Source organism: Prionailurus viverrinus, chromosome A1 (genome assembly GCF_022837055.1).
Source record: "Prionailurus viverrinus isolate Anna chromosome A1, UM_Priviv_1.0, whole genome shotgun sequence".
In the NCBI taxonomy this organism is placed as follows: domain Eukaryota; kingdom Metazoa; phylum Chordata; class Mammalia; order Carnivora; family Felidae; genus Prionailurus; species Prionailurus viverrinus.
Window position 1 is genome coordinate 178,956,297 of NC_062561.1, and position 22,234 is coordinate 178,978,530.

Below are 22,234 nucleotides of genomic sequence, written 5' to 3' on the forward strand. Positions count from 1 at the left end.
AACAGGCTGGATCAACTTTTTATTATGCACGCTAGGAAAGAACCCTACAAGGGATTCCCGCTTCTCCTAGACCAGGCCCTCAGGGGCTAGAAAAGAGGGCACTGATAATAGCCTCTTACACTCCAGCCAGGGTTGTGTGGGGTTGGTGGCGGGGAGGGGGGGTGACTTTCTACAATCCAACAAAATATATTTATCTAGGGTCAGTATTTCTCCTGAACACTACAAATGGAAGTTGTAGTCCTCTCTCCTTCTCACTTCATTTTTTCGCTGGTCCCTTAAATCTTAAAAAAAAAAAAAAATTTATTCTTTATTTTTGGGAGAGAGAGAGAATGAGAGCAGGGGAGGAACAGAAAGAGAGGGAGACAGAATCCAAGCAGGATCCAGGTGCCAAGCTGTAGGCACAGAGTCTGATGCAGGGTTTGAAGTCATGAACCGAGAGATCATGACCTGAGCCGAAGCCGAAGGCTTAACTGACTGAGCTACCCAGGAGCCCCTAAATCTTTTTAAAAAGCTTATTTTATGCCAGGCACAGAGGATGTAAAGAAGGTAAGGAATGGCCCCTGCTGTCGTGTCACGGTAGGGACGATGGACACGGAAAGAAAGAGTGTCGTCCCTCTGGGGCCAAGAGGACAGAGCAAGGATGAGCAGGCACCAGCTCACCCAGATGAAAATGGGAGTATCCACTTGCTTGTCTGGATGCCCATTTAACTGACATCAGGTGCACAAAGGTGCAGAGGAATAATGGGGTTGTTTGCTTCGCCCGGCAGGAGTCAGCGCTGTGAAGTTTCCACTGACCTGGGTTCAAATTTGGCTCTGCTCCCCAGCTGCATAACCTGGGGCAAGGGCCTTACCCTTAGAAAGGCTTCACTTCCTGCGAAAAATGAGGAACGGGCCAGCTGTCTTCTGCCAAGTGTAGATGTCTATAAGCACATGGCACATAATACTCGGTGAATAACATTCATCCTTTTCCTAGTTCCACCTTGATCCATCTTCCCCATAGCTTTTGAGCTAACAGCTTCCCCCTCTCTCACTGTCCTAGTCCCAGTTCACCAAAGACAATGGTGCCCCAGGAAATGTCTCTAGGGGGCTCCGGGCTGGCCCTTACTCCTCTCCTACTTTGCAGAAAACTTGGTGTCTTTCAAGTTAGAACTGGCGTTCAACGCTCATTTTATTCCGCTCCCCGCAAACGTCTTCTAAAGGCAAAGCCTCTCACCTCCAGCCAGAGCTCCCGGGAGCCCCGCAGCGCCTGAGAAATCACCCAAACCTGGCCTCCCACAAGAGGGTCGTCCTCTCCTGACAAATCGAGCCTGAAGCTGTTAAGATCTTTTCTGTTAGAACTTTTTAACGGCGTCATAAATCTTTTATTAACATTTGGTATTATACTAATTAAAACTGTTCTCTGTATGTATTATTAATTTCCCTAGCACTTCTTGCTGGGGTGACGTTTTTAGCCAGCTAAGCAGAATGTAGCACAGTAAATAAGAAGAAACTCATTTCCAGACAATTAGCCTTGCAGAAAAATAAGTTGGTTAATGGAAGGCATGATGATTACAAATTTTACCTAAATAAACAGGGTATCTTAATGGTAACTCTTCAAGCTAAGTAAACAGATTGGGGTGGTAATGTCCTAAGCAATACTTAAATGTAACAGTTTAATAAATTGGTAAATTACTCATTTCATCTTAGAACAAAATGGTAATACTGTAGTAATAACCTAGTATATATTCCGTAAATATGAAGCATTATCACTTTAGCTCTGTAGAAATCACCACAGTGATATGTCAGCATTGATCTAAAACTGCAGCATTTTATCTCAAGTTTATTACCCATTTTTGAGAATCGCTGAGATTTTCAGAGCATAATGGCAATAAAAGAAGAATTTAAAAAGCGCTTTAATGTGCATAAGTTAATCAGAGGTATCCTCGGGGGGAAAAGGAAATTTGGTAAAACATGAATTATAAGCATCATTTAAACTTACTTTGGACACTAGAGATAATAAATGGCACCATAATTTAGAAATAGCTTTTAACATCAATGACGGTAAGTACCACTTTACTGTTCATAAGAATTGCAGAGCAATGGTGCTGAGGCCAATTTTATTAGCCATTTTTTTCTTTATAAAAGCAATCCAGCCCTTTCCACAACTGAGGAGACAGGAACAAGAGTTACGCGCTAATATGCAAAATGCATTTAAGTTTTTTGAAATAGAGAGTAATAAATTGTGCCAAAAGATAGAGTCTGGAGACAAATGAATGATCATTTAAAAAGGATAAGGCGCTCTCAGAGTTTACATATTTGGGGAAACTTGATAAAAAAAAAAAAGCCAACAAATTGTTCATACATTTTCCCATTTGCCAAAGCATGTGGTGTGCTTTCAGATCCACGAGATGAAGCCATAAATCCCAGCGATTGGGAGATGCTGCAACAGAAATATATTTTTGTAAATTGTTGCCATTGACAAATCATTTTTAAACCATATAAAGTGCAGGTTCAACTTTCTCTTCATGGTGCCCTTCCTGCAGAGAAGCCTCAGACTCTGACCTCTGCTTACCAAGCACAGCCCGAGAGGGTGGGGCTGCTGGCTGCCACTCAGCTCAAGCAGAGCAGCTCAAGCTGTGGGTGGGAAGGTCGCCAGGACTCACTGAACCACCTACTAAGTGCCCGGCGTGCTGAGCCTTATGGGGCCCAGGAGAAGCTTGTCTGGGACGGAGCATGGCAAGGTGGGCAAAACCTGGCTGACGTGGAAGAAACAAATCCAAGACGTCAGCCCAGACTTTGACCTTCAGGACTTAGTAACTCTAGGCTGAAGGTCTTCTGCTTGTCACCTGATGAATTTGAGGAAAAAACAAAACAATCCGCCTTGCTTGATCTTTAATTCTTGGATGCCATATCGAGGAACACAGATGCCCTCTTCCCTGCTTTTGAACAGGAAGTTATAAAGGGGCCTAGGGTCTTCCTCAGAAGCAGCTCCTTCTGGAGTAGGTGGGGGTAGACTTCAATAATGCAGCGGGGAAGGAGGCAAAGAGAGGGGAGAGGAGAAGATGAAGGCAATGAGGGCAGCTCCCAGCAAGGCTCTTTGCTGTGTAGTTGCAGGCAGAGAGCAGGCCTGCAGGCCTTTTGTCCACCCCAACCCCAGCTTATCTATTTATGTTCATCTTACCTCCAGATGCTTCATCACTGTCTGCTCACAATATATCACTGACACTCCCTCCTTCAGAGAGAGCCCAGGAAACAGCAAGTTTGCCTGGCCGCTTTGTGGGAAAAGCCACGAGGCTTTTCATGTTTCGTGTGAAAACTACACCTTCCATAACCATGGCTGTCCCATCTCCATAGAGCATTCCAACTTTGGCCGAAAACTTCGGCTTCTGAAACAGAGTAGAGCATCCTGGGCTAGTAGATAGAGAACCGCTGTAGTCAGAGAGCTATGTGACCTTGGACAAGTGCATGTCAAAGTCACTGAGCCTTAGTTTTCTCATCTGTAAAATGGGGTTTCAAAACTGTTTTATAAGATTATTGTGAGGATCAAGTGAGAAAATACATGTGATGTACTGAGCACGGTGCTTAACACACGGTAGGCACTCAGCACATATTGGGTTTCTCCCCTCTGTGGAGGCTGAACATCTGGATTCCAATCCACCTTCTGTTGGACATTGGTAAGTTATTCGACACCCCCAAACTCAAATTTCTTGTCATCAAAATGGGATCTACGTTCTAGGTTTGTTTTAACAGTTAAATGAGATCACTTGTGTAAAATGCTTAGTCCACAGCCTGGCCCACAGTAGATGTTCTGGAAATGCTACTTAACGTTGTTATTTAATAAACATGGACTGAGCAGTCACAGTGTGCCCAACATCAGCAACCCAAGTAAACAGAAACCCCAGAATACAGCAGAGAAGCTGGTTACTCTTACTTAGAATAATCTAGATTTTCAACCGTCTAGAAGATTCTGCATTGGGGAGATATTGCACAGACTGGGTGAGTCAGGGCTCTACACTCAGACATAACTTGGTTTGAATTCTAGCTCCATCACTTAATGTCTGACCCTGAGCAAGTGACTTGTCTTCTCTGAGTTTGCTTTCTCTCTGGGAGGAGAGCAAGAACAATTTATCTTGTGAAAATTCATCTACCACTGATAATAAGTATAGTAAATGTACCACAGTGCCTATCGTGCATCAGGCTCCTGGTGAAATGCTCGATGGATTATGTCACTTAATCCTCAAACAACCTTGCGAGGAAGATCTATCCTTACAAAGTACAGACTAACTAGGACACTGAAGCTCAGAGAGGCAAGGTTACTTGTCCAAGGCCACACAGCTGGTGAGTGGTAAAACTGGGACTTTAACCCAGTCCAGTTAAAGCTCCATACATGCTGTGGGCACTTTGGTAGATTCGGTACAGGCACACGTGTGGTTTGTCTCCTGCACATGCTACCTCTCTTCCTTGACCAGAAGTCCTCAGGGTCTAGCAGCTGAGGGCTGCATCATGGCTCATTAGCACCCATGGGGGGTTCATTAGAAACTGTTAGTTAGCCTGGGCTTGGGGAGAGGGCAGTGGAAGACGCCTGAATCCCTTAGGGATTCCCTAAGGTGGAAGGGTCTTCCCTTCAGTGCCTTTCAACCAACTTTAGGTGGCTCAAAACAGCAATAGCAGTTTACAGTCCTCTTGCAAACACAACCCAGAATATTCTGGTTTGTATCTGAAGTTGTTTAGGGATGATGATTTTCAAGGCGGTCAGAATTCCCTCTGGCAGTCATGAAGACATTGGCTTTAATAACAAGGAGGTTTGAGGGACGTTTTTGGGTAAAAGCCAATGAGCTGGACTCAGTCCATAAGGGTTAAAGTCCTGGCATCATGGGACTTAGGGATGCTGTGTTACTCCACACAGTCTCAGTTTCCTCATCTGTAAAATGGAGATTGCAGTAGTACCTATCTCCTAGGGTCCTTATAAAGAAGTGCCTTCTGGAGGTAGATGGGGATAGACTCCAGAGATTGTGCAGATGTTCCATCAGATGGAAGCTGCTAGGCCCTCTCAGCCTGGGCTTGGGATCCACCATGGGAGAGTACAGGTGGCTGTAGCTCTGAGGGGACTCCAGGAGTTGGGGACTAGGTGTAGGGCCCATCCCTGTTCAGAGTGTCCCGAGCTGCCCCCTCTGACAATGAACTTGAAACTATAGTCATTAATAAAGGCGACCCCTCCCAGAGCCCTCTCCCTGATTCTTCCTGGAGTTGGGTTTCCTCTCTGCTCTCCCTACCCGCCCCCCCCCCCCCCCAGTCCCATTACTTCCTAGGAACAAAAGTGTGCCGGCTGTGGCAACCGAGACAGCATTTGCGAAAGTGCGCTGTTTAGCACACTGGATATTCGAGGGTGCCCCTCTGAGCCCACACCTCCTTCTCCAGTCCCAGGGGCTCAGCGGGTCTTATTAGTACCCAGGAAGGCAGACCTTAGCGAGAGGATTGGGTCTTTTCCTGGAGCACTCCGTATTTTCCTGCAGGCTGCATCTCTGCTAGGAGGAAGGAGTGAATTGTTCCTGGGTTGGGGATGAAGGAGGCAAAGAACGCTCGGCTGGCCGTCGCAGGTTCCGGGCCTTCCGGAGTTTCAGCGCGTCGTGGATAAATCCATCGATCAAGAAGGCTTGATAGCGAAGCCAATACATTCCAGGTAGCGGGCCAGAGCTGGGGCCGGCTTCTTTAACATCAGGGGAGTCTGGGTCAGCACAAGTCTCTCTAATGACCCCGTGGCGGGTTGAAATGCCATGTGTGGCCAGTGGCGAGATACAGCCAGTCCCGCAGGCGGCCAGGCGTTTCAGTCCAGAGCCGAGTTCCAGCGCGAGGTGAACCTGGGTGAGTCTCCTGACTTTTCTGCTCCCCAATTTCCTTATTTGTAGGATGGGAACACAGGACTGTTCTGGGGGCTCAATGAACGGGTTGTTGGAAGGTGTAAAAACCTCCGATCAAATAAATATTCTGTTCAAACACGTTTTTTTCTTCTTCCACCCCACCTCCTCTCCACACCAACTGGGAGCATATCAGAGGGTTCTAATAACTAACTCATTAATTGGCAGCCGGTCTGACACTTAAGAGATTAACTTTATTGGATCATTTCAACTAAAGTGAGCGTCAGATATGGCCACTGATCTCAAGGTAACACGAGGATACTGACGCGTCTAACCCGATCAAGCCAGGCCCCAATTCGGGAATGACTTCTCTAACAACGACTCCACCTTTAGTGATGGCAGGAGGAATGGCCCCACTGGGGGACACTACCCTATTCCTGCCCTTTCTTCTCAAAGGGCGACACCTCCAATTAAACACCTACATTTTTTAGGAGGCGTTTAATTAGATTTCTGACCTATAAATACATTTTAAAATGTTTTTATTCTCATAATAAGCTGATAATCAGCTGTACCATAAGCCACGGGTTTTTATTTCCCCTGGAAGAGTCCTTAATGACTAGATAGCCCTAATTTTACACATGCGGAAACCAAAGCGCCGAGAGGCAAAGCCACTCGCTCAGGGCCACACAGAAAGGGAGTGGCGGAGCTGAGTGAAGAACTTCATCCAGCTACCCGTTGGGTGGCATGGGGGAAGGCACCGATCACTGTCGAAATTCCGCGAGGAATTTGCAAGTTTCTGACCCACAAGAAATTGTGCGACTGGGACGGCATCGCTGAGAGGAGATGCTCAAACCCGAGCGGATGCTTGGAAATGTGCGGCCTCGCCGCTACCGGCGGGTTTCGCATTAGGAAACCCGCCTTGGGTGTTAAGAAACCTTCACTACAGAGTGCAGGCGCCTGCACCACGCCGCGGCTCTGCGTTTCAGTTGCGGAGGCCGAGGTTGAGATTCCGGCCAAGGTTCCCAGGAACCTTCAGTGCGGTAGCAACCTAGGCCGGATCTGGGGTCTCGCGGTCTCGGCGGAAGATCGGAGGCCCTGTTCTGAGGCCCCTAACCCGGAGCGCCTCGCCAGACCGCGGCAGAACAGACGCTCGCCGCCCGCTGCAGCACCGGCCTCGGCCGCCGAAAAGGCTCAGCCGGCGGTCGGCCCGGCCTGCACAAGGCCGCGTTCTTCGGCCGCAGGTTTTCGAGAAGCGCCGCAGGCCCCGGCAGGCCACGAAAAGTTGCCCGGCCCAGGGGCGCAGTGGGGCCTCCGGAGTCTCACCAAGGAGCTGGGAGCGGCCGAAGCTAAGTCTTTCCGCTCCTGCTGGGAGGGCAAATATGCACAAGCCTGGGGAGGCCAGAGGCGCTGGGCGCCCTTGGAACGCGCCCAGTCCAGCCCGGGCGGGAAGGTCCTTTAGCTCCACTGATAACCCCCGGCCTCGTGTCCGGCTGGCTGCAGGTGTCCCGTAGGCCGCCTCCCCAGCCTTCACTAGGCTAAGTATCCCTTTCCTCTCAAGTATTAGAGTGCTTGGTTTGGGGAAAAGAGAGCGAGGGGTCCGCGGCAGCCGCGCGCCCCAGAACTAATTTCTGAACTTCTTTGAGGCTTCGTTTTTCCAACGGCAAAGTGATGCGGAGCATCCACACCCCGCAGAAATGTGTGGGTCATGGTAAATCACACTGCATGCAAAGCTTGCTGTCCCTGGCCGGTGCTGTACAGGTTTTTGCTGCAGGGGAATCGTTTCCACTTGAGGGACGCGAGAGGGTAGCCCCAGAGCTAGTGTCTGTCTGTTCTTGTGATCTGCCGTGTCCCCCCAGACTCTACTGGCTTTGGGGCCTCCCGGGGATAGTTGAGCACAGCCTAACTCCTAGCCTCTGGACCGGCAGCCTCGCCCCTCTTGGCTTGGGGCGCAGGCATCCCTGCCTGCGGGTGTGCCCCCCGAAACCAGAGCACGAGGAGAGCGCTCGCGCGCACTAACAGTCTGCGCAGGCCGACAAGCTGCCTCGTGCCTCCCAGTGCAGCATCTGTAAAATGGGTGTGGCTTTAGAGACACTTGAACCGAGCACGGGGAAGGGCAGCGAGTCCAAGTCTTCAGCCTTCACGCAGAGGCCTGCTGCTTCTCGTCCTTAATTCCCTCCGCCGGTGGGGCTGGACATCCACAGGCACCCGCTGCCTTTGGAGCCTCTGTTGCTTCCTTGGGCACAGGTGGGTCTTAAATTTGGGAGCAGATCGCCAAGGAACCGTTCATGTGGGCTTCCCAGCCTACTCTGGATTCTCTTTCCCCTACACTCAACCTTAAGGGCGCCTGACTGATCTGGATATGTGTGCGCCCAGACTCTGCCCGGGAGGGCCGTGAGGAGTGGGAGCTCTTAACAGGGCGTCAAGGGGCTCCAGTCCCGCGCAGCCACAGTGGAAATAACCTCCAGGCTTTGCACGTCCGTAGGAGGGGGTTAGGCACTAAACACCCTTGCCAGCTTAGCAATCTATCCTTCCCTTTGGGGGCGCCCACACTGCTCTGGGTGGGCGTGAGCGAGCCACAGTCCCCAACCAGCCCCACACCAGTGGGCTCAGCACCCTAACTCAGAGGGACTCCTAGTCAGTCAGTCTCTGGCTGGGGAAGGTTTGGTTGGGGGCAAGCGCTCAGAGAGGATGCAAGCCCCAGAAGCACACGGAGAGGAAAAAACTGATGTCCCTGAGAGCCGAAGCAAGACTAGGTGCCCATCCCTGGGGCTTGTCTGAACGCCGACCCCAGGTGAGCCTCTGGGTCAGAGACCTTTTGCTCAAAGCAAGGTACCAGAGGGAAAGAAAAAGACGTGTGTGTGTGCCCCGAAAAGGCCCAAGATTCAAGGGTTAGCCTGGCAAAACAAAAATACTTTAGAGAAACAAAACCACTAAGACTTATTATAAAGAAAAAGATTAAAAGTGAGGGAAACCGGAAGGGGACGCCAGTCTCTAAGGAAGGGGCCGCTTGGCCGGCAGAGGTAAAGAAGGTCGTTCTTAGATGCTCAAGTCCCCGGCCGGATAGCCCACGTTCCCATCCCGATGGGGGCGTCCATCATGCTTTTTAGCGGAGAAAAATCTTAGAAGCATTTCAGGGAAACACCAAGGGAAGGGACCTGAAGGTCTGAGTCCCTCTAGTCTCTCTCTGGGTGTGTCTGTAAGTCACCAGCGACCCGGATTCCGGGCAAGGCTTGGAGGTGGAGGCGAAGGCAGCAATGATGGGAGCCGCAGAGGTGTTTCTCAGACTACCCGGCCCCTCTCTCTCGAGCCCCGCCAGTGTACAGAATCCCGCAGCCCGCGTCCTGCGAAGGCGCCCAAACACGCGAGCCCCGCGGGGCGGCGCTTGGTCCGGAGGGAAGCGGCGTGATGAAGCGGGTGAGGCTGTCACAGCGCCCGAGGGACAGCCCCAGAACTGGTAGCCTCAGGAAGCTAATGGGAGCTGGGCCGGGAGGAGGGCACGAAGGAGACGAGGAGCCAGTGACCGAGAGAAAGACAGAAGCAAAGAGATTCTGAGACCAGAAGGGGAAAGCAAAAAGGACAAGAAGAGGGAAGGAGGAAGACAGGTGAAAAAGAAACCGAGAGGGGGAGGGGGGGGGAGAGAGAGAGAGAGAGGATGGACGGGAGAGTCTGAAATGGAGAGGGGGGAAGAGACGACAAAGAAAGAGTTGGAAAAACTAAAAGCAACAGTAAACGAATTATACAGGAAAGCAAAAAACTGTAAAGGAAAAGCAAAAGTCCTAGGAACACAGAGACCAAGAGTAATGAATAGAATAGAAAATAGAGAACATCGTAGAGAAAGAAGTGGAGAGGCCAGACATAAGAAAAAATTTAAAAGACCTAATAAAAGGGAGGAAAAAAAATCAGGGAGCAAGAGGAAATGTTCACGAACGCTTCGACCGTGTGTCTTGTTGGAAGGGACCACCTAACGCCCAGCGCGTGATCCAGAAATTCCCAGCTTCCGACCGGAGGTAAAGCTGGGTGAACTGGGCCTGGCTGCTTTCACACCTGGGCTTGGTGTTCCCGGCGTTCTGGGCGCCCCGCCCCTCTCGTGTGCAGTGACGCCGCCCGGGTGCGGTGACGTCACATGACGCCACGCTCCACCTGTGGTCCCACGCAACCCAAAAGGGTGCAGGTGTTCTGAATTTGTGCCCCGCACTTACTCCTCAGACGCCCAGCGTTTGGAGACCAGGAAGCGCGCGGATTCTGTGCCCACGGCCCGCCCACAGTGCGCCCAGATCCCCCATAGCCAGTCCTTGGGTCCGCCCAAGACCCGAGGCCTCACTGGAAAAAGAGGACAGTGGGCACGGGGGTGAGGGCTTCGAGTTCTTAGAAGTTCGAGGCCACGGGGCCTCTCACCTCCTAGGTGGGTCTGGCCACTGACGACCTAACTGTTGGCCCACCCGGGGCCTGTCATCCCCAACCCTGCCTGGCGCGGGCCTGCGACCTCTGGGCCTAGAGTGCCCTTCCCACGTCCGCCCTACACCGCCGGCACCCAAACTGCCGGCGGCCGGCACGCACTGACCTGCACCGCGGATCCTCCGCGGGGCCCGGGGCCGGGGTCGCAGCTGAGGCGAAAACCGACGAAGCTTGGAGATGTGGATGCGCCCCCGCACACTGCGGCTCGGCCTCTACCGCCGAAGGGGTGGGGCGCAGGGCCGGCCTCGCGGAGCATTATTGGAACGAAAACGAAATAAAAGCGGCGTTAAGTGAAATAGCTAACTTTTTTATTAAATAAAACGACTTAAATAAAAGGAACGGAAAAGGAGAGGAGTGGACCCAGCCTAAACGCAGGGTGCCCCAGCCCTGGCGCTCCCCCCAGCCACCTGGTCGGCCGCCCCTCCTCTAGCGGCCCCCGCGGGGGAAGCAGGTGGCCGGTTTCTAAAGAAAAAAGCCAAAACTTTTATTATTTACACGTTTGGGCAAAAGTACAAAGTATAATACAGGCGCCCGGCCCGGGGGGGTGCGGGCGAGGGGCGGAGAAACGTAAGGCGCTTTCTTTGTCAGGCCCGGGCCTGGGGCGGGACTGGGCGCGGGGCGGGGGCTCGGATTGTGCAGCCGCGCGGAGCCCGGGCCCAGCCCCCCTCCGCGGCCGGCGGGGATGCGGCCGCGCCCCGGGGCCTACTGGAGCTCGGAGGCCCCTGTCCCTCTCGGCCTCGGGTCCCCCCAGCCCGGCTGGGGGCCCGGGGCGCCCCGCCGGGTGGGGGCGGCGATCCTTGGCGATCCTTGGCGATCCGTGGCTCACACCAGAGAAGTGACGGCGGGGACCTTGGAGCTGTCCTCCTCCCAGGGCTGCAGATTCTGCAGAGCAAACAGCGACGAGTTGTGCAGACAGAGAGGGTCGGGCTGGATGGAGTCGTTGAGGCTCTTTTGGAAGGCGTCGTGTTGCAGCTGCAGCATGAGCCGGCTCGCCTGCTGCCGCTCCGCCTCCCGCTCCTCCGCCGTCTGCCGCCTGCACCGGGGGAGGGAGAGGGACAGCACCGTCATGCACCCGGCACTGCGGGGCCGCCGGCGGGGCCCCAGCCCTCCCGGGAGCGGAGGCCAGCCGGGAGCCTCGAGGCGCAGGACCCGTCTGCACCCCTGCTGGCGCTGTGCGCCCGAGGCCCGCGCGTCCGGGGAGTGGGTTGGCATCGTTTGTTTTTGTTGTGTGCCGGGCGGTCGTGGGGAGGGGACTCCGCCCGCCGCCCACCTGCACGTCCGCGTATTGTGGCTTCGCCAACAACAAAGATGTTTCTTTTGCGGGACAACAAGGGCAGGGCATGCGTGTAACTGACTCAGCCCTGCGGGCAGTCGGGACGCTAGGGTTCGCGGGTGGGAGGGCTGGCTCTGCACTGCCCGCACGGTGTTCCTGGGCCAGGTCAGCCTCATCCAGTTCTCCCAGGCCCTTCTCGAACCTCTCTTCCAAAACGCGATCGCTTCGCCGTTCACGGGTTGTATGGAAATAGGGATCGGATAAAAACGGGGCTGGAGTCAGGATGGGGAGCCACAGGGGGAACACGGAGCCCGCGCGGACTGTCGGAGATCCGAGAGGGCTGGTGGGAGGGAGAAGGAGAGTGCGAGAGACCCCAGGGTGGGGGGTGGGGTGGATGCTGGTGAAGGTGCAGGTGAGAGGAAACTGAGCGGCTGCAGAAGCGGAAGAAAACACGGAGAGTTGGAGAGGCGCACGAGAGCGATACAGGGATGGGAATGGAGGAGAAGCCGAGGCGCGAGAGAGTGGGGAGAGAAACACAGGCCGGCGGGAAGGAGACAAGGGAGATAAAATTTGGGAAGGAGTGGGAAGGCGCAGCCCTGGGAGGGCGGGTAGCGGGTAGCACAGAATGGGGAGAGCGCGAGGCTGCGGCGCGGGGCAAGGTGAAGGGCGGGTGCAAGACGGGCTGAGCCGGGCCTCTCTCACCGCCATTTGGTCCTCCGGTTTTGGAACCAGGTCTTGACCTGCGCATCCGTCATTTTGAGGGACTTGGCGAGCGCCGCCCTCTCGGCGGAGGCCAGGTACTTCTGGCGGTGGAAGCGCTTTTCCAGCTCGCAGATCTGCACCCGAGAAAAGGACGTGCGCGGCTTCTTACGCTTGGGCGGTGTCCTGTTCTGGTAGGGGTGGCCGATGCGCCGGGTCACGGTGAAGGGCGTGAGCGCCGCCGCCGCTGCGGAGACACACGAGGCACCCTTAAGCCCAGCCCGGCTCGACTGCCGTTCAGGCCCCACGCGGACCCCGTGCCGCCCGGTTGGGCGCAGGGTGCTCCGCTATTTCGTTGGTCCCCCGCGTCCCCAGCGGCACCAAGCCGGTTGGGAGATACTCCCCTCTTCCCCTGGGCGTAGGCTTATTTCCCCGAAACTCCCTGATTTTCCTCCCCCTACGGTAGCCCGGGGCCCCCGGCGCTGAGGCCTCCGTCGCGCTTGGGCCTCCGGAATCGTTTCCCGGAGTGGAGCACCTTGGGCGCGGCGCCTCTGGCCCCGGGAGGGCCAAGGCCCGGCGCTTGTTCGCTCGCCCTGCTCACCTGTGAAGCGGTCTTTCACGAAGCGGCGGCTGCTCTCCATCCAGGGAAAATTGAGGCCGCCCAGGCTGGAGACCGTGGGCACGGAGGGCATGGCGGGCAGCGCGCTAGGCAGAGGCGGTGGCACGGCCCCGGGCAGCGGCCTGTGCGCTGGCACTCGGATCACTCCGGCGGGCGCCAGGCTCAGGTTGACACTGTAAGATCCCGGGTCCTCGAAGGGCGCGCCGAGGCCGGCAAAGGAGGCGGGCAGAGACGGGTATGTGGCGCCCGGACGGCCCCCGGGGGGCCCTCCCAGGTAGCTGGCGCCGTCGGGGCCCCGCGGGGCCGGTGCGCTGTCCTGGTCCGGGCTGTTGAGGATCTGGTCGATGCCGAAGCTGATGGGCTCGTGCGGGTGCGGGGTCTGCGCGCTGGCGGGCGCCTCCATCCTGGGCGGGCGGAAGGGCTGGGCTGGGCTGGGCGGGGAGGCGGCTGGGTCCCTGTTACGGCGCGGCCATGGAGCGCCCGGCGCCTCTCGTTGCACTGAAACTTTGCCAAGAGTGCGCGGGCCCGACAGGCTCTGTGTCATCTTTCTTGAACCGAACCTGGAGTTTCCGCTGCTAATTCCTCTCCCGCCGCAGCCATTGGCTGCGATCAACAAGCCTCTCTCCTCCCATTGGCTCCCGGCTTTCAATAAAGGCCTAATTCATGGAAATAGGAGCTTAGGGACTGTTCCAAGGTGACATCATTTTAACAAACGAACAATAGGTCAAATTTATTAGCCGGGATAATGGGCGGCGGATATTAGCGCCCGAACCGCAGCCTCCCAAACCCGAAATCTAACGAAGCTGCAATTAGCAGACGCTCCCCGCTCCTCCCGGCCGGGGCCGCTTCCCCGGCCGCAGCGCGGGGCGGGCCAGGGCGCTCTGCCGGTGAAATTGCCTCTTGCTGAGGGGGGTTTCGTTTTCTTCCAAATTTTGTCATCTGGGCAAAAACCAAACCATGCGAATCCTCTCCATTGCAATGGAGTGGCAAGTCCGGAATGACCCTGTGGAATCCGCGGAAGCGTCTTGGACTCTCCACCGCCGCGGGAGCAACGAAAGGAGCGCACTACCCCGCACGAGCTCCGCGCTCCCAGCGCGCTGCGTGAGGGGAGCCCGCCGCGTGTTCCGCGCTCCCGAGGACGCCGACCCGCGTGGGGAGAATTCGCCCCCGCTCGGGCCACTTTGGAGACAGTCGCCGGCTCCCGCCAGGCGGACCGAGGTGTGACTCCCCTAAGCCCACGCGTGCCTGGCCCAGCTGGTCTAGGGACCCAGGGTCCCCCGGTGGGGAGCGGGGATCCAGCCCCTCGAAATTCGTTGCAGGATGGACGGGACTATGGTCGCGCGTGGGGACCCGCCCGTGGCACGGCAGGTGTGGGGATCAGGGGTGCCCGAGAGGCAAGGCGCAGAGGCTGTTCATCTTTAGAGTAAAGACCGGGATTTCTTTGGGTAACGGGGGCTGCGAGCCCCTCCCGCTCCCGGCCAGCCTGAGCGTTGAACCGCTCCCTCCCTGCTCCGCTCACGCTCTCGGGGACTGTCAAGGCGGGTCGAAGGGCACCGTGGACAGGACAGGACCTACGCCGGGAGGTCACCCCCAGCGCCAGCCTCAGCTGTCTCCCCTGGAGGAGACATACAGAATCGTTTTCTACTCGCGAATTCTAAAATCGTTAGGTGCAAACTGACTGCTGCACCCCTGGCCAGGCCCCTCTCGCTCTCCCTGTCTTGCGGACGTGGTGAGAGCTCTGATAGGCGGTTGGCCAGAAGAGTGACCTTGGGCAAGTGACTTCATATCTTTGGGCTTGGTTTTCTCGTTTATAAAATGGGCCACGCGTGCATTGCGGAATTGTCGTAAGTCTTGCGTGAGATATTGAGAGAAGGTAGGTAGGGCTTAGGGCCTGGCACATAGTAGGCACTGAGGGGCTGTGGCTGCTCTCCCACTCCCACCCCCAACATGATGGTTGACGTATTATTCTGATGGTTCTTGTTTATCTGTTTGCAGTTTTAGGTTATTTGCAGAGGCTCAGTATCTTGAACAGAAAAATGTTATTTGTCTATCTGCAGGGTCAGTCTTAGAGGACCAGGAAAGGTGGGAGGCAGCATGTTGGGGGTTCTTCCTAATAATCTACCCCCAGTAGCTCACAGGTTTCAAGATCTGCAGTCTTAAGGCCTGGGTTCCTGAGTCAGCTCACCGCCCGCTGAGTGACCTTGGGCTAGTCGCTGGCTCTTGCTGGGTGGAGAGAATGAGGCCACTGGCAAGTGAGGCACCGGTGAGGAGGGCAGGGTGCCTGGGGCAGGACAAGCCCTCTTTCCTTGGAAATCCAAGAATCTTCAAATGGAACACTGACTCCATACTGGGGGCCTCCTGCTTCTATTTCAGGCTCTGCCACCAGTGGTTTGGGGACTGTTTGGCCCCTCATTGCCCCTCCTGGAGCCTCATTTTCCTTATTTGTAAAATAGGAAGGGTAATAGCTACCCCCAGGGTGGCCGTGAGAAGTAAATGAGATAAGGTCTGTGGACATGCCTGTGAGGAACTGGATTATATAATAATAACTTTAACGACAACAGTAGAGCTGCTGTAGGTGGAGAACGTAGTGTGTGCCGGGCAGGGGGTGGGCATTTACTTATTTCTCCCAACCACCCTGTGAGGGAAGGCTGTTATTGATCCCATTTTTTACCTGATGAGGGAACTTCAGGTCAGAGAGTTCATGCAGCTCACAGCCCCCCTTCTCCAGGGCTAGGGAGTCACCTCGCCTGCTCCATTTCCCTTCTGGCATCCAAAGCCCAGGGTTCCAGGACTGTCCTCCCCACTTCCTGGCTTTGTTAAATTGGGATAACAAGGCCCACCCCACACAGGTATGTGGGCATAGAATTAGGGGCGCCTGGGTGGCTCACGGCTAAGCGTTCGACTTCCGCTGGGGTCATGATCTCCCCGTTCGTTCGTGGGTTCGAGCCCGTGTTGGGCTCTGTGCTGACAGCTTGGATCCTGGAGCCTGCTTCCGATTTTGTGTCTCCCTCTCTCTCTGCTCTTCCCTGCTTGCACTCTGTCTCAAAAATAAATAAACATTAAAAAAAGTTAAAAAAAAAAAAAGAATTAAAGGGAAGTGGGTGATGTGGCCCACACTGCCCCCAGGGCATGGTGACTGGCCCAGTGCTTAAGAACCTCTGTTTCCCAGCTGTGGGCTTGGGGAATTCACCCTTTTTGCACGTCAGTTCCTCATCTAGTAAAGCAACAATACCGATGTCATGGGATTCAAAGAGCCCATCCAGGTGAAAACAGCAGTGCAAGGCAGGGGCAGAATTCTGCCTCGCCACCTGGGTCCCAGCTTTCTGAGGTGCCTAGTTTTGTGGTCATCCAGCAGTAGGCCACTGATAGCAACCCCCCTCTTTCCCAGTCCAGACAGAGCAGAGAGGTTAGCCAGCTGAGGAAGGGGAGTAAATGGGGCAGATAGCAGTCCCTGGGACAGGGGTTCTCAAAATGTGTGCCTGGACCAGAAGCAGCAGCAGCACCTGGGAATTTGTTAGAATTGCAGATTCTTGGACCCCAGCCCAGACCTCCTGAATCGGAAACTCCAGGGTAGGGCTAGGCAATCTGCTTTAACAAGCCCTCCAGGTGATTCTGATGCATACTCACATTCGGAAGCCAGTGCCCAGAATATTGTCCATTTCATCCAAGTTCTCAAATTCGTTGTAACAATGTTGTGGGAAGATTCTTCCATAATTGGAAACTCTCATGTGAATCTGAGCTAACATCCTCTGCTCTCCACTCTCAGTGTTTCTCAGTTGTGTCTTCTCTTATCATATTTGCCAAAGGTTTGTCTATTTTACTGGTCTTAAAGAGAAGCCTTTTATATCCTTATCTTCTTTTTTATGTCATGTCTTTGAGGAATGTTTTGATTTATTTTCATTAACTTTTTCTTCTTTGTTGAGGTGAAAATCTAGTTAATGTTTTTTATCAACGTTTCTTGTTTTTTTTTTTAAGAAATATATAAAAGGTCATAAATTTACCTCTAAGCACCTTTTGCCCAAATATGTTTTGATGCGTAGTTGGTGTTCCTGAGATTATAAATTTATGCTGTCCCTTCTTGCCTGCTATCAGTTGAACAATGACAGACACATATGCACATGCCCAAGAAGAGAGATTAGACGATGAAAATTCTAAGAACTGGGGTTGTGGGGGCCAGAAAGATTTCTGAGTGCAATGCACTGTCTCTTCTTCCCCTTGGAGAAGTTGGGAGGACCGGTGGACTGGTGGGGGGCTTGCTGGGAGACATCCAGGAGAGAGGGGTGGCTTCAGGGCTGGAGGACAGGATGTTGGGATTCCCAACTGCCGATGTTCAGGAGGCCAAGTTAGTCCAGTCTCGTTCTGCCGCTTATTTCTTGGGTGAATTGGACTCAATTTCCCTATCTATGAAATGGGGGTAGAGATTGAATCAGGGCTCTTAAATATATTTGGGTCAGCAATCCTATTTGAAAGGTTGATGAAAATGTTATGGACTACTTCCATAGACAAAGACACACACACACACACACACACACACACACACACACAATTTGGCACACATAACCATGTCACAGGTTGCTTACCTGTCCACCTTCCACTCTTTGTTCGCACACCCCAGTTGGAAGTCTCTGGGGGCCCTTGCAGTTCTCGGGATGGAAGGCTCTAAAGACGCCTGCCCAAATTGATCCGCTCATTCATTCATCTATTCAACACATATGTACTGAGCACCTGTTCAAATTTTCTGGACCGTGTCCCAACTTTGGGGCTCAGTTTGCCCATCTGTTAGTGGGAGTAAGGCAGTTTGAACTCTTTGTTGCTGCCTCCCCATGATGGGAAAGACTAGGGAGGGGCCTTCCTGAGGAAGCCTGCAAGGCCTTCTCGACTCTGCCAGCTGGAGGAAGGCAAAGGCCAGCTGGTACTGTGTGGTCTTTGTGCCCCCCAGCACCAGTCACGAGACTCAAAGGACAGTTGGTTGAGGGATGTGAATCTCTCGCCCAGGGGTATGCAGCTGAGAAGGCTGGAGTTGGGATTTGAACCCAGGACTATCTTGCCCCCAGAGCCCATGCTTTCCCCTTTACCTCATTCTCCCATTTCTACTCTGGGAGCAGGTAGTAAGGACTGAGGGGGCAGGGAAGATTAGTGGAGGAGCTGGGTGAAGGTGCCCGGAAGCAGAGGCATGAGGACTGGCCATGGTGGGGCTCCTTTCTGTCCCTTCTGCTAGTCGGAGAGCTCCTTCGGGACACAACAATATCGACAGCATTTTATTCCATGTGTTGGGGCTGGGCCCGCTGGAGGATCCGCATCACAAGTTTGTGGTACTAACCTGAGGAGCACACAGCAAGGTCAGATGAAGGGATGGGAAAAGGGATCCAAGTGCATCTGGGATTGTGTGCATATGCGGGTTCGGCATTCACTTCCCCCAGCTCTGCCCGAGGCATCTTTGAAAATGCAGGTCAGTTATGGCTCTCTGCCCATCCTCCAAAGTAGCCCCCTCTCCCCTGTCACTCTCTATCCCTGTTTCTTTTTTTTTTTATTAAACTTTTTTTTTTAATGTTTATTTATTTTTGAGACACAGAGAGACAGAGCATGATCGGGGGAGAGGCAGAGAGAGAGGGAGACACAGAATCTGAAGCAGGCTTCAGGCTCCGAGCTGTCAGCACAAAGCCCATCGCGGGGCTCAAACTCACAAACCGTGAGATCATGACCTGAGCCGAAGTCGGTCGCTCAGCCGACTGAGCCACCCAGGCGCCCCATCCCTGTTTATTTTCATCCTTACATTCGTTGCCTTTGAAACCCATCTTATTTATCCTGTTCGCCAGCTCTCTGAAGGCAGGGACTTTGTCTCATACTTTGTTTTATCTGTGGTAGGCGAATGAATGAGTGAATGAATGATTTCCAGGATCTTTGTGCCGAGTCCCACCGGGGCCCTGGCCTTGCAGCAGGAAGGCTGGCAGCCACATCAAGAAGCTGGCCATGGGGCTGGGGGTTAAGACAGAGGGTGTGAGACAGGAAGGGAGAGGGCTGGGCGGATGCGGAGGGGTGTGTGAGCAGGGACCAGGTACAGATGGCCGAGTGCAAGGAGAGAGGGACTGGTCAGTGCACACGGGCGCGGGGGAGTGAGATTAGGCACGGAGGGCAGCCACACGTGAGGGCCATCTGGATACCCCCTAAACTGACCCCATGCCCTCGTTTCCCTCCACCACCCATCAGCCATTTTCTCCCTTTTGTGTTCTACAACTTTCCTCTCTTCCCGACAGATTTCTCTACTAAATTTGACTTCGTTTCAACACTTTGGTTGGGCAAATTACATTAAGATGGATGTTGCAGGTACCCTTTATGGTTTATTTATCGTGATACTGTTGTATCTCACGCTTATAAATAACTTATGTTATAGCTTTTGTTTGTGGAAATGTAACTTACATATTTTATTACGCTTTCTGTAAACCTCAAAAAGAATCTTGTCAAGGAAGCGCTCTTATCAGCAATCCAAACTATGGGACGTAAAAACCGACACTACCATTATTTTTTAATATGCCAAGGAGGCAGGTTACTCTTGCTGTAGTTTGAAAGGTTTGCTGTCATCGTAAACTTGCACCTCAATAAAACATTAAAAAGTCTCAAGAACGATTTTATAAAGTTCAGGGAGGAGGGTGAATCGGTGGCGGAACCCATGGACGCAGCATGCAAGGAACCCAGCCAGGTGTTGGACTGGCCTTTCTTTGAGAGTGTCCAGCTCCATTTGGGGCTCCTGGAGGGTTCCAGGCCCACCTCCCCATCCACTGGCCCTGAAGTCTGGTGGTGAAGCACCCAGTTTAAGGGATTATAAAGGATAAGAGACATGAGTTCTGGAGTCAGGCTGATCTGATTTTTTATCACAGAGAATGTGAATCGGGGAGAGGGAGAGATAGAAGAAGCTTAAGCAGGCTCAATCCCAAGAGTCTGGGTTTGTGATCTGAGCTGAAATCAAGTCGCACACTTAACTGACTTAACAGCCCAGGCGCCCCAGGCTGACCTGATTTTGACCCGGCTTGTCCACTTGTTAGCTATGTGGCCTGGGGAGGGTCATTTAGTCTCAGTTTTCTCATCTCTAAAATGGGGATAATATTACTTACTTGATATTCTTATTGGGAAACATTAATTTGAATGGGATAGGTATTTGCAACGCTCAGTGGCTGCTCAATAATAAATGTCCTTGTCATTAATTTTTGCCTTGAAACTGTTACTTTCTCCCTTTCTACTCACCTTACTCTCCTCTCCAGGTGCTCTCTCCCACGTCACTGTAAGGAGCTGAGTTCTCCCAGAGGCTACCACCGCCAAACTGCTGGACTGACCTCCATCTAGATAGGGTTCCCATCTGCCAGATTTTTCACTTTCCCCAGTTTCTCTCATCCAGACTATCCTATTCCTTGTTCTCATGCCCAGCTCTCTATTGGTGGCTAACTAATCCTCAAGGGTCTCAGCTGATGGCTATATGCCAGGCCTGTTTTGCATGCTGAAAGAGACCTTCAGTACCGCAATCTAGTGGCGCTTCTAGGTTGGCAGGGCCAGTGGAAGTGAGTCTGGGGGGCCAAGAGGGCTCTTCTGGGCAGCTGGGATCATCACGTGGCACAGGGACTCATGCGCTCTCATCCCCCCGCCCCCGCATCCTAGAGAAGGCTGAATGGCAAACACAGAAAAATGGAAACATCTGGAATATAAGCAGGATACAGCTTTCTCAGGGTCAGGTTCTTAAGTCAGTGTGGAAGGCAACCATCGAGCAAAGTCAAAACACCTTCACACCGTTTCTTGCTTGAGTTATCAACTGGAGCAGTTGGCTAGATGTAGACCCCGCCCTGATGCCACTGCACGAACGATGCTTGTCTGCACAGCGGCCTCCCCGGGAGAATGAGGTGAGCCAGCACTGGCCTGCACCTCCCACTTCACCCTCACTCTGACCCCGGAGACCTGCCTGCACCGTTTATTTCTTCCTGTTGCTGAATGTGATTTACATACACCTGTGACCTCGTTCGAGTACATAACAGATCCAACTAGTTCTCCTTTGTGTAGATTCCACAAGTGTGGGTGTGCCCTTGAACGCTTGATTTATCGCCGGCATAAGGTGTCCCTCCCGAGAACTGTTTCCCCAGGAGTCTTCAGGGCAGGCTGTGGGTGGGGGCACAGTTCTCAAACAGCTTCAGTAGTGGGGTGAGTGCGCAGTATAATGTGCTCCGGAAACATGCCAGCTTCCCTACCATCTTTTCTTCCTTAGGGCACAGAATGGAACTTCATTCACCCGCCAAAGAAAATCAAGATTCCTTTCCAGGTTTCAAGGGAGAAACCTGTAGCCACACTTAATTAACCTCTCCAGTAAAGCCTGGTTAAGAGAGCTGTGGCAAGCAGCTTTGAAAATGGCGTCCGTAGATCCCTGCCTCCTGGTATTCAGGCCCTTGGGTAACCCCTCCCCTTGGGTGCGGTCTGGGCCTAGCGATTTTCTTCCAAGGGAATACAGCAAAAGTGATGGGATGCCCCTTCTGAGATGAGCTAAGAGGCTGGACTTCCAGACTGCGGCAATGTCTCTTTGCTCTTCTGCTCGCTCTTGATGAAGCCAAGACGCCATGCTGTGCGCCGCCCTATGGAGAGGCCCATTCGGCAAGGCACTGAGGCTCTCCGATCACCAATCTGCGAGGAACTGACTCCTCACCATGAGTGAGTGTGGAAGCAGATCCTTCCCCAGTTGAGTCCTGGGATGACCACAGCCCAACAATGTGGATGGCAGTCTGTGAGGGACCCTTAAGCGGAGGATCCAGCTACGTACAGATTTCTGACCCCCAGAAACTGTGAGATAACCACTGTTGTTCTAAGCCAATACAGTTTGGGGTAATTTGTTCTGTAGCAACAGAGTTCAGAAACACACATGAAAGTGGATGTAAATATTAACTGGTTTCAACTCACCATTCTTTTTTTTTAAAAAGAAGTATTTATTTTTGTTTATTTGGGAGGGAGGAAGAGAGAGAAGGAGAGAGGTAGGGAGGGGCAGAGGGAGAGAGAGAATCCCAAGCAGGTTCCATGCTGTCAACACAGAGCCCAGTGTGGGGCTGGATCCCACGAACTGTGAGATCATGACCCGAGCGGAAATCAAGAGTTGGATGCTCAACCGACTGAGCCACCCAGGTGCCCCTCAGCTCATCATTCTTAAATCCAGGTCTTCTTGGAAGAAAGCAGGAATTGCTTTGAGGTGAGAGAGATGGGTTCAGATCTCGCCTGTGTGACCTGTGTAAGCTATGTACCACCTATGAGCCGAACTTTCCTTATCTGAAGGGTGAGAGTAATGCCGTCTGCCTTCACAGGGCTTGTGAGGACCAAGGGCGATCACACACG

General features: G+C 53.4%; 1 protein-coding gene and 1 long non-coding RNA gene across 2 annotated transcripts; one reads left to right on the top strand and one right to left on the bottom strand.

The window, feature by feature from the left end:
- Positions 1–11,111: 11,111 nt before the first annotated feature.
- Positions 11,112–13,424, bottom strand: TLX3 (T cell leukemia homeobox 3). The gene is made up of 3 exons (XM_047842263.1): positions 12,863–13,424; positions 12,265–12,508; positions 11,112–11,322 (listed from the first exon to the last, which is right to left on the bottom strand). Exons 1-3 carry the CDS (start codon positions 13,422–13,424, stop codon positions 11,112–11,114), a joined length of 1,017 nt encoding a protein of 338 aa, XP_047698219.1.
- A 5,686-nt stretch (positions 13,425–19,110) lies between these two features.
- LOC125156514 (uncharacterized) lies at positions 19,111–21,771 on the top strand. The gene is made up of 3 exons (XR_007148651.1): positions 19,111–19,204; positions 20,137–20,766; positions 21,126–21,771. It is a non-coding gene; the product is annotated as an uncharacterized LOC125156514 (long non-coding RNA).
- Positions 21,772–22,234: the final 463 nt, after the last annotated feature.